The 12,481-nt window shown below is 41.4% G+C and overlaps 1 protein-coding gene across 1 annotated transcript in view; it reads right to left on the bottom strand.

Annotated features, from left to right (window-relative positions):
• Positions 1 to 10,903, bottom strand: part of LOC135216404 (X-ray repair cross-complementing protein 5-like) — a 205,487-nt gene extending 194,584 nt beyond the window's left edge. The window contains exons 1-2 of the mRNA XM_064251693.1: positions 10,765 to 10,903; positions 9,691 to 9,891 (exon numbers count right to left, since the gene is read on the bottom strand). Coding sequence (XP_064107763.1) covers positions 9,691 to 9,873 — 183 coding nt within the window. The 5' untranslated portion in view covers positions 9,874 to 9,891; positions 10,765 to 10,903. The remainder of the gene's footprint in view (positions 1 to 9,690; positions 9,892 to 10,764) is intronic.
• Between the last annotated feature and the right edge of the window lie 1,578 nt (positions 10,904 to 12,481).

The raw sequence follows: 12,481 nt of genomic DNA, 5'->3' as shown, positions 1-12,481 counted from the left end.
AAAGCAAAAGTGGTTCTTCACCTCTCTGGGCGCGCGTCGCGCGCGACGATCGGACAAGCAGTTAACTACCGTTCTCCCCTTGTTCGAAGCTTACGACCGTCCCAGCTGCCGCTAGTTACCTTCCTATTGTTAAAGGACCGAGGGTTTGTATTACGTATCGGAACAAATATTCGTTATTGAAAAAGTAACTCTACTCTGACTCAAATTTAAGTAATTATTTTTCTGAATTAGAACGTTCTTTCAAGTTCTGTATTATGACGTCACGACATCTTGACTTTCGTACCTATTGTAAATAATTGCTATACTCAACTGTCATTGCAGAACAGTTTACCAGTTATTCATGCAGATTGTTATCAGCTATACATGTAATTGTTATAATCGTAATGCGCTTATATATCTTTATTATTTTACTTTTTGGATATATGAAGATGTTTTACTGCTGATTATCGCCGTAGTGTGACGCAATCGTTTTCGGTCCATGGGCCTCTGTCTGTTTTCGCACCATAAGAAATTATGGGGCCGAATTTGCAATGACCAGAAAGTCGTTAAAAGAGGAAAGTTAGCATTGAGGGGCATATGTTTTGACTGAGAAAAAATTTATTCAATAGCTAGCTTGTAAAAAATACTTGGTTATAAAAACTTGATTGACAACTAAGCAGCATGTCTACTATGGGTTTCAGAGACAGTGCAAGCACGTTTTTGGGCAATACCTATTTCTGTAACGAACACTCGTACAGAACGAGATTTTTCTTTAGTGCATTACCCCCAGTGCCGTAATTTATAAGGGTATCGTGAATCACTAATCGTAAAGAATAACTACACTTGTCCTTGTACTAATAGACCAAAACTCCATTATCCAGAAATGGATTGGACACACCAGTAAACAGCTCCACCTACCCTCTCCCCCCACCTCCACCGCCACCCCTGTCCTTCTTCCTTCCTTCACCTTCCCTTCTCTCTCTCTGAAAGTTGTTGCAGTTTAAAACTTATTTTCTATGATTTTTTCCATCTATCTATCTAATAATAGTAGTTTACATTGGTGGATATATCTAACGATTCACTCGGTTGTTACCTGCCCATTGACCGATATATTTATACACTGATCCACTCAACTCTCTCTCTCTCTCTCTCTCTCTCTCTCTCTCTGTTTTTCTTTCTATCGAATTCGAAAAAAATGAACAAGAAAATATATTTCATACTTGTATAGCATTAATTAAATACTTTCAAGTTTTTAATTCAGTCGTAATGATGAATGTAGGTGCATCTACTAGTGCTCGCAAAATAGTTAAGCAGGACATAGGTATGTAAAATTTAAAAATTTGAAAAAATGAGAGAGAGAGAGAGAGAGAGAGAGAGTGAGAGAGAGGAGAGAGAGAGAGGAGAGAGAGAGAGAGAGAGAGAGAGAGAGAGAGAGAGGACGGAATAGGAAGGGACATTAAAATACCTGGAAATGAAAATCCCTATAATCCAATAATTATAGCCTCAGGGTTTGTCTCGAAAACCATTCAAAGGTCTGTCACACAAGTGTAAAGTTGTTTTGAAAATTTGGCAGACATGTCTCATAGCGTATAGTGTTGCTGATGAATGAGGTTGTGTTGTTTATTGTTAATTATTAACCTCCTATATACCCTACATGGTTGGGGACCCTTTGTGGAATGCTGGTTTTGTGTTGGGTAAATATTTTGGAGAGAGGTTGGGAAGGAATCCGTGCGTTGCGCTAAATTTTCATCCACCGAAGACATGTTTAAACAATAATAGCCACTTGATTTATGTTTCATTTTTATGACAATTTGTGTGGTTTATGTGTGCTCTAATTTTAGTTTAAAAATATTAAAAAAATTTTTCATGCACAACAAGTTTATATTGCAGGTAATAAATATTATAGTTAAGTTAGTAATAACGAACATGGGTACATCCAAGTTAGGGCAAACGGGGATGGGGCCCACCTTTGCCCCTCTACCCGGTATATGGTCATTTCCAGCGACTGTGAAAATATTGGCTCAGGTTTAACTATGTCAACTGAACGACTTAAGGAGGTTACAGATTCTTTAGTAACGAACATTGACCCTCCAAACTGGGTATAAGACTATAAACAAAACGTTGAAATTGGTGAAATTAGGCTATGTATTGGAAGTATATATACATAAATATTAAAGCAATTTTATCATTATTGCATTACTATGACAACTAGAATTCATGGAAACAGTTTATAATAATGGAACGGCGTATGTGTGAAGCTCCACTAATGTGGCAACGATGATTTTGCCATTCTTAGCATGCAAACATTAAAGCATGCAAACATTAAAGGTTACATTTATTTCTGGCATACGATTATTTTAAGAAATTCAAAATACTAATAAAGACTGAAATCAATGAAAAGTGCTAGCAAAAACAAAAAAGCAAAAAAACGTAGTCGTTCTCTATGCACTTTTCCGTATTCGTTCCTCTATGGTTTTCGGCAGCCAGATGTACGAAAACGTTAGAAACATTTGATTTTATCTACGTTAGAAATATCTGTAATTTTTCGGGGTAATTTGGTTGCAAAAAAGGGATAATATACATGAATTAAATCAAAATTTTTAAATAACAATGTAAATTTAAACTAAATAACGAGTAAAGTAAACAGTTTAGGGAATAAAACTTTGCAGTTTCGTCGTCTGTCGTCGTCTGCTGTTTGTAATTGTGTTTATGGCGCGCCGCGCTTAGAAACCAGGAACAGCAACTTGGGTTTTTAAAGTGCAATGTGGAGTGAACTGAGACCAAAATGTGTATAATAACCAATCAAATAAGCACTGTGGAGTTTCAGTTGTGATGGCAGTAAGGATAAAAAATGAAATTTTCATTATTAAAATGAAGTTTTATTGTATACTTACCGAACAATTATAGAGCCGTGATTTCCACGAGCGGCAGGTACTAAATTCAAATTTAGCGCGTCGGCGTCGCCAACACTGGTGGTGATGACGTCATCTCCCTCCACTCGCGGAGAACCAGGTACAACTGCCCAGGTGAATCCAATTCTTTCTGCCCGTCCGTCCAGCCTAAGGGAGGAGGGTGGGTATAATCATAATTGTTCGGTAAGTATACAATAAAACTTCATTTTAATAATGAAAATTTCATTTTTATTGTAGTGTCTTACCGAACAATTATAGAGCTGATTACCATTTAATTTATGGGAAGGTGGGATTTCAGTGGACCACTAGTATTTTTAAATGGTTACATTTATTGCAATACCAGTAAACACTCAAGGTGTCTGTTGTACCTTACCATTGTAAGAGAGCTACAGCAGTACTGTTACTGCCTCTGGTCGGTGCTCTTCTTACTATTGTAGAGGAATTGGAATTTGACCAAAGTTAGCCCTCTACAGGAGTGGAATCCTTCCGTAGTTCAAGCGAGTCAAGGCTGACTGACGGAGGATAGTAACAACAAAGATTGCCCTTGCCCTGGGCTAAGACCAGAAATTCAATCATACAAAACATTTGTCACCAACACCAGATTTAAAAACATATATACCCAACCATTGTAAAATCGACCTAACAGACTGGTGAGTATCCCAGGTACTCAGTACCCCCAGCTTCCCTTGAACTCGACAACCTATTCAAGGTGAAAAGTTAGCATAGAGGTGACGACCCCTGTGCCGTTTCTCCCAACACCATGCCAGAAACCGCCACCAGGACCTAACGTTTTACAATTCTCGAAAACCGTTTCTATCTCTTTGAGATAATGACTCGCAAAAACCGAATTCGATCTCCAGAACGTGCTCTGAAGAATCGAAGCTAAAGATAAATTCTTTTCTGAATGCTAAAGAAGTTGCCACTGCTCTAACCTCGTGAGCTTTAACTCTCAGAACGGAAAGATTGTCGTTCTCGGACTGCGAGTGAGCTTCCCTGATAAGCTCTCTAATAAAGAACGATATAGCATTCTTAGAAAGAGGACGAGAGGGATTTGAACCGAGGTCCAGAGCTTAGAAGATTGTCCTCTGATACCCTTAGTGGCAAACAGATACTGCTTAATAGCCCTGACTGGACATAAGAGCCTTCTTCTTTCCTCATGTCCAACCAAATCAGATAAGTTCCTTACCACAAAACTCCTCGGCCAAGGATTAGAAGGATTCTCATTTTTGGCTAGAAAGTCAAGATACCGAAAATACAGCATTGCCTTGAGAGAAACCGACTCTTTTGTCTATAGCGTGCAATTCGCTGACACGCGGGGTTAGCAGAAGCTAGTGCAATAAGAAAGAGTGCCTTCTTAGTCAAGTTCCTGAGTGAAGCCGACTTCAAAGGCTCAAACGGTGGCCCCTTGAGGAACTTAAGCACCACATCTAAGTTCCAAGCCACTGTATCTTGCGGGAGCTTAGTGGTTTCGAAAGACCTGAATGAGGTCCGACAGATCTGAATTGGAGGAATATCCCAAACCTCGATGTCGAAAAACCGAAGAGAGCATGGCTCTATATCCTCTGATCGTCGAAGGAGCCAGTTTCTTAGAGTTCCTAAGAAAATAGAAGAAAATCTGCTATTTCTGTTAAAGAGGTCGCAGAAGTAGAGACTTTAGCACTTCTACACCACTCTCTGAAGATTCTCCACTTCCCTTGATAGAGTTTGTTAGAAGACTCTCTCCTACAACGAGCGATAGCTTCTGCAGCTCTTCTTGAAAATCCTTTCGCTCTGACAAGATTCCGGACAGTCTGAACCCTGTCCAGAGCTAGAGCGGACAAGTTTTGGTGGAACCTCTTGAAGTGAGGTTGTTTGAGAAGCCACTTCTCTGGAGGAAGAAGTCTGGGGAAGTCTACTAACAACTGGAGAAGGTCCGGGAACCACTCTTTCCTGGGCCAAAAGGGAGCGATTAACGTTAGCGTTACATTGCTGTGCGACATGAACTTGTTCAGCTCCTCTCTTATTAGACCGAACGGAGGGAATGCATAAGCTTCCAGACCCGACCACTCCAACAGCATTGCGTCCACCGACCAAGCTAGAGGATCTGGGACTGGGAGAACAAAAGAGAGGAAGACGGTTTGTTCCTCGATGTCGCGAACAGGTCTATTGACGGTCGTCCCCCAAAAGGCGCCAAAGTTTCTTTTGACAAATCTTGTTGTCCAAAGTCCACTCCAGAGGTAACACTTGCTGTTGACGACTTAACTCGTCCGCCAGGACGTTCATCTTTCCGGAACAAATCTCGGGACTAGCTGAACCTTCGCTTCGTTTGACCACAGGAGGAGATCCTTGGCTACTTCGTACAGAGAGAAAGACTGAGTCCCCCCCTGTTTCCGCACGTACGAGAGAGCCGTGGAGTTGTCGGAATGCACTGCCACTACTCGGCCTTCTACTAAGCTCCGAAACTGTCTGAGCCCTAAGAAAATTGCTAACAGTTCCTTTACATTATGTGGAACTTCTTCTCCTTCTCCGACCAAGCTCCTGAAGTCCGTTGATTTCCCAGTAGGGCTCCCCAACCTGTGTCCGATTGCGTCGGAAAAAAGAACTGTAGGTTCGGGAGGATGGTCGTAGATCTAACCCTTCTTCCAACCTTGCTCGAGAGAGCCACCACCTTAGGTCCTCTTTTATTTGATCTGTGACAGGAAAGGTATCGAGTCTGGTTGTGTCTTCCTGCACCAAGAGGCTCTCAGGAAAAACTGCAGAGGTCTCATGTGCAGTCTTCCCAACGTCACAAATTTCTCCACTGACGTCAATTTGCCCAGGAGCCTCATCCACTGATTGGCAGAACTTACCTTTTTGTCCAAGAACTCCTGAACTGTCTCCAGACAGCCTTGAACCCACCCTCTTCGGGGACAGAAAAGCCCGAAAAACTTGAGCATTCAGAATCATCCCCAAACCCCAAATAAAGGATGCTCTGAGATGGAACCAACTGGGACTTCTGTTTGTTGACCAGAATTCCTAACTTTCTGGCAAGATCCAGAGTTGTTCCAAGGTCCTTCATGCACCGACTCTCTGATTCCGACCGGAGAAGCCAATCGTCCAGATAGAGGGAGATTCTTACTCCTAATATGTGTAGCCAGCTTCCTATCGGGATAGAACCCATGGTGAAAACTTGAGGAGCGGTCGCTAGTCCGAAGCAAAGCGCCCGAAACTGAAAACCACCTTGCCTTCGAACATGAACCTCAGGTACTTCGAGATTCGCGATGTATCGGAATGTGAAAATAAGCGTCTTGCATGTCCAAGAGAGGAGACCATCCAATCCCCCTGTCTGATGGAACTCCAGAAACCGACCGAGTGGTCTCCATATGAAATTTTGTTTTATCGGACATGCAAGTTCAGGGCGCTCACATCCAAAACCGGCCTCCAGCCCCTGATGACTTGGGAACTACAAAAAGGCGATTGTAAAAGCCTGGAGGAAAATCCCCTTCTATCTGTTCATCGCTTCTTTGAGAACAAGCGCTTCCACTTCTGCGGCTAGCGCCAGAAATTTGTCTGAGCCCGGAGAGTATGCCTGGAATTGGAATTGGCACAGGTGAGAGCGAGGGAGGTGAAACGAGAGGAATACGATAGCCGAACTTGAGTACTTGCACTACCCAGGCTTCTGCTCCTCTGTTTTCCCATTCCCTCCCAAAACAGAGCCAGCCTGGCTCCCACTGGTGCATGAAGAAACGAGCTTTCATTTGGAAGGTTTGTTAACCTTGGCCGAGGCCTTAGACTGAGGTCGCAAAATTGTGATTTCGGCCGAAAGAAGCGCTTGGGTTTCTCCCTCGAAAAGGCGCTTGGGCCAGAGGAGAAACCGAAGGAACAGTCTCCACAGGAGCTTTTAGGTCTCTTAGTAGACTGTGCCAGTAAATCCGAAGTAGATTTCTTATCTAGCGCAGACGAAATTGACAACACTACATCGTCTGGAAAGAGGTTATCTTCACAAAAGGAGCAAACACGAGAGCAGACTTCTGTTGGGACGTAACCCTTTTAGAAGCAAAGGAGCACCAAAAGTTGCCTTTTCTTAAGGGTACCAAAGGCGATGAGCGAAGCTAACTCATCCCATCCATCCCTAATGGATTTGTCCGCACAGGACAGAACACCAATCCAATCCTCCGCTAACTCCTGGGAAAGAGAAGGACAGTCTTCGATCTTGGCCGCTAAAGCGCCAATAGTCCAATCAAGGAAGCTAAAGACTTCCAAAAGTTTAAATTGATTCTTTACAACGTGGTCCAACTCAGGCGCTGTAAAGAAAACTTTCGCTGCGTCGAAAGCAGATCTTCTAGAGGAGTCGATTAAAACTGGGAGAAGTCTCCCTGGGAGAGGCAGAAACTCCCAGAGAAGGAGCTTCCCCAGTTACATAAAACCTATACCTCTTACGAAGCAACATTAGAGGGAGGGTAAGCAAAAAGAGCCTTCCCTAAGTCTCTTTTCATAGACATCCATTTCTCCGTCTCTTTCAACGAATGTCTAACCGCTTTAGATAGAAACAAGTTTTTGGGAGGAGAGGGTCTGAAGTTTTTCCTCCTCATCAAAAAAGTCGAAGTTGGGGAGCGCGGAGCCGCTTTCTCAAAATAATCTGGATAAGATACCAGAAGAAATCTAAGGAGACGTGAATAACACGAGAGGTGATGTGAATCCTCCTCCTCTACTTCTTCTTCATTCTCCGATACCGCCGAAGAAGTAGACGGAACTACAACCGGATCTGAAGGTTTCGAACCACCCTTGGACTCATTCATCCAGTTGGTTAACATCTCTAACTGCTTGCGCAAAGGCGCCAGAGACGAATTTCAAAACAGTTAACGTAGGCTTGGAAGAGCCTAAATGTTCAGCAGGAGGCGGAAAAACTACTTGCGCCTCGCTCGGAGAACCGCCGAAATTCGAGGCGAAACAGGCGCATCAGGCGTAACAGACGAAAAAGCGCCTAAAGAAACACCCTTAGAACTGCTAGCTACAGCGCTAAAACCACAATCTCTACTAGTAGATGGCGCCGAAAAAGGCACAGATTGAGGCGACGAACGAGCCGCTAACGGCCGCGGCGCAACCCTACTCTCAGGCTCCTTCTACCGCTTGACTGGAGGAGGCGAAGAATCGGCGCCTGAACGCCTCTTTAAGGGACGCGAAAACGGGCGCAATCTCGCCAAGAGCGCCGCGCGACCGGAGACGAATCGCTTGAATCATTCGAAAGGCGTCTGACCGCAACACCTTTCCAACGCTTAACCGAGCCCTGTTGAGGCGCAACAGGCTCAAACAAGAGAGGCGCCTGTCCTGTGGGGCAAATCCCGATCGACTCCCGTGGACTTCCGGTATGTCTTCTCCCCGGTGCGGGGGAGCTGGACAGTGACCTTTGTCTAGGAGACGTGTCAGGACAGACAGACGCACCCTCAACTACACTCTTACCTGAGGTCGCTTTCTCCAAAAACGTCTTAACTGAATTACCAAGTTGCAAAACCGTATTCGCTAGTACCGAAAATTTCTGATCTAACCTCGATTCCAGACTGGCAATGGTGTCGGAAGAAACTACACGGGAAGCCGGAGAAGTGGGATTAGTAGGAGGAATAGGAGGTGTAGTTAAAGGAGACATAACAATTTGAGGAGAAACAGAAGGAACAGATGCATCGCAAGACGAAGCAGAGCTAAGTCTACTTTCCCTAAGCGCTGCTTTTCTAATTCTGTCTTTAGCTAATTTCTCCGAGTATGAACTAAAAAACTTCCATTGAGAATCAGTCCAATCACTACACTCGTTACATGTTCGATCTGCTGAACAAACCTGTCCCCTACACTTAACACATTTAGTGTGAGAATCATATTCTAACTTGGATAATCTAGTTTTACATCCTGAGATGCAAAACCCTAACTCCCGACGGACTAGAATCCGACATGGCAACGCCTAAATAAAAAGCAAAATAACAACAACGCCAAAAAAGAGTACTTCACCAATTCCGAAGATCAATTCCACCAGAAAAAAAAAGCGAAGCAAAGTCATCCAACCGCACCGACCACCGATGTTCACGGACGCCGGCAGGAAAAGAATTGAATTCACCTGGGCAGTTGTACCTGGTTCTCCCGCGAGGGGTGGAGGGTAGATGACGTCATACACCACCAGTGTTGGCGACGCCGCGCGCTAAATTTGAATTTAGTATCCTGCCGCTCGTGGAAATCACGGCTCTATAATTGTTCGGTAAGACACTACGGATAAAACCGCCGATTTATTACAAGGTAAGAATGAATTCAGTTCCAACCATAACCCCGGGAATAACAAGTTTCATACTTTCACTAATATAGGCAACAAAATGTTGTTTTATTGTGCTGATTACAACTGCAATCTTGAGTAAGATCAATAAACGTTACATACATACGCTAACATTGTTCAAATGAGTGCTGGGAAGGCTGGGGAAAGATGGTCGCCGTCACTGATGAGAACCGTCCATGAAAAACGTAGCCGCCATATTGGATTTCAAAACTGCCTTGAAAACATATTTTACGAAGAGCTCACATGCTTATTTTAGTTCGTATGGGGCTTTCATATATCACAATATGTTGACGAAACTTCAGTCTTTTAAATGGTATGCATAGAGTTGCAATTGTATTCATGTTTCACCAATTAAATATCGAGTGAATAAGACCCGTCTACCGTGATATGGGTTGGCCTGTTGTGATGTTTCCCCCTATGCCCTGAAAACATAGTCCAGAAAACTGAACATTATAGATGACCCTCTGTAAATAAAATAGAACAATGTTTTTAATCCAACAAAAATACCCTTGTAAACTTCACTCTTACCCTCATGGCTTTTTTGAATGGTGTATCATCATCATCATCTCCACTGTTGGAGGGTGGATCAAACATCGATTTCGATGCATCTATGAGAAACACACTTGCTGCTCGCCCTCCAAACATCCATGAACCTCCCTCCTCATCTTCCTCTCCCAAATTGTCATCAGCATCATACTCCAGTTCAGTCATCTTAAATGTTTCCTCAATCTGTAATAATTAGTATACATCAAGTTTAAAATATAAGAATTCCTATACATTTATGGGGGGAATAGTCTTTATCATTATTATTATCATTTTTATTATTACATTCCGATGATGAACACTATTCACAAGGGACAATCCGCAGGGGATACCTAGTATTGACCTGAAATTCAAGATTTGAAAGAATGTAGGTAACCCAAGTAATGCCTACAGTGTACCACATGGGGTGCACTCACGGGACTGAGGTTTTCAAACTAAAATCAAGCACTAGGGAAAGGACTTAGTGTCCTAGGTTAGGTTAGGTGTAGCAGAGTTCGTAGCCTTACTGAAGACTCCTAGCCTACTAGCTAGGCTACCACTGCCTGGTAACCGCCGGTCGGCGACCATTGATTACCTAGTAGGCTTTATTTACCGCCATTTCCTCATTTCTTTAAAATTTAGGCCTTTTGTTTGTGTTTATGATATTCAACGTCTTTTATGTTCTTACTTTTATACTTATACCTAAGGTTGGTAGCACGGCGCCCCTTTTGCACGGAACCTAAGTAAGTTACCGAAACTGATGGTCGTCCTAGTAGTCTGCAGTCTTATTGATTTGGTTAATCTAATTTAAATCTAAAATTCTGTACGGGTTTAAGGTGAAATCATACCCAAGTAAATTTAATTTTAATGCCGACTTCATTGTTATGGATAAAGGTATACGTTACAGGCAGCCGACGGGTAGCTTGCCTACCAAATGGTTTCCTTGATAACAACATCCGTCTTAGTTGACATTATACGTTATTTCTCTCATAAAATCAGTCATGCAATCACGATAGTGCTCAAGGGACTTTCATACCAAACGTTAATAACTAAATACTAAAGTAAATAGAGAAAACATACCTATTGCACCACCATAGGAAACTTCCGTCTGAAACGACGGCGGCAATTGGTAGTAGTAGGGTAAGCAAGGTAAAAAGTTGATGTATCAGGTTTGTAACGGCCCTTCTAATTCTTATTCGCATTTGTTAGTCTGATTCCTTTTCTGCTTTTCTTCCATTCTGTATTTCTCTCGCTAAATAAGTACCTTTCCTACCGCTTCCATCAAGATTTTTTTCTCTCTTATGGTAGCTGAGGTTATCATTCTACCCCTTCTTACCTGTAACCTGGAAATAAGAAATGAAATAGAGGTTTCTTTTTATTTCCACAAAAGCACACTTTATATTTTTGTTTATTTTCAAAGACTTTTTTCATGTCCAGTTGCAGTGCTGTTTGAGGCTCTTAGGATACCTATAAACACATAGTTATCATATATCACTCTTGACTTTAATTTCTTGTTTTCCATTTCTCATATGTAGATAAAGTGTCCTTTTTTTTAATTCACTCTTCCAGTTTCTAATAAACCAGTGCCTTGCTTCCAAATTTCCCTTAATTGCTCATTAAATGATTTGCAATGTCGTTTTTATCAGTATTTTTAAAAATGAACAGGGTTGCTTATGCCTTTAGAGTTACTGTTTATGATTCTGGAGTAAAAGCATAACATTCACCGTCTCATTATTGCTTATGGATTGTGAGTTATTACATATAATTCACAATATCATAATGTTGCTTATGCACCTAGAATTATTGCAAGTAATTCTAAACATTATTGTTTGTGCTGGTAATATTACTGAATGCAATTCAAAGTACAACATTCTTGTTCATGTGTCCGGAGTTGCATATGATTCAAGGTGTGGTACTATTAATGTTTGTGTTTATTCTATAGGAATCTTGCATGCAACTCACAACATTACATCATAGCTTATATCTTGACAGACGTATGTAGTTCAGGATGTTGCAATGTTGTTTCGTAAGCTATTACTACCTGCAATTCAGTGTTAAATTACCCAGTAGGTACCATAAGTCTTTCTAGTCTTTAACTGCCCAACTGTGAAACAAATATCCTGATGATGTTATGAACTCGGTCTAGGTATATACCTAGACCGTGGTTATGAATAGCGATGCTCGTAGGTTTACGAGTAGATGATGGTATGATTCCTTATTCCTTCATCTCAGTTCTGACTTATTTTAATTTAATTTTACAACTGCCATCCCCTTTCGTATGTATCTAATCGTTTGGTATTGTTATTCTTTATTTATTTACAGCTTTCCTCTTTATTTTACTTTGTTTTCTTTCTTTTTTCACATTTATTTAACGTTTACAAAATTCCGAGTTGACTAATTATCCTATAGCGCAGAAAAGCTAGTGATGTATTCTATGAAATGTTCACTAATGTTTTTGGCACACGTAGTCTTTCAATCGCTCGTAAGGAACGCGCCTCTCTTTATTTATCATTCTGTTAATTAAATAAAATAATATCAGTACAAGTTGTTTAGAACTGATTAACAAATTATGAACAATCAGTTGACCAAGTTGGGAATCTCATGTATTCCAAATACTAATTCATAATCTCTCTAAGCACGTGTTTGCACACACACACACACACACACACACACACACACACACACACACATATATATATAGATATATATATATATATATATATATATATATATATGATATATATACATATATCATATAGTATATATATTATATATATATATATATATATATATATAT

Source organism: Macrobrachium nipponense, chromosome 6, assembly GCF_015104395.2.
Source record: "Macrobrachium nipponense isolate FS-2020 chromosome 6, ASM1510439v2, whole genome shotgun sequence".
Lineage (NCBI taxonomy): Eukaryota > Metazoa > Arthropoda > Malacostraca > Decapoda > Palaemonidae > Macrobrachium > Macrobrachium nipponense.
The sequence above is the reverse complement of the archived record's forward strand: the minus strand, read 5'-3'. Positions and strand labels throughout refer to the sequence as shown.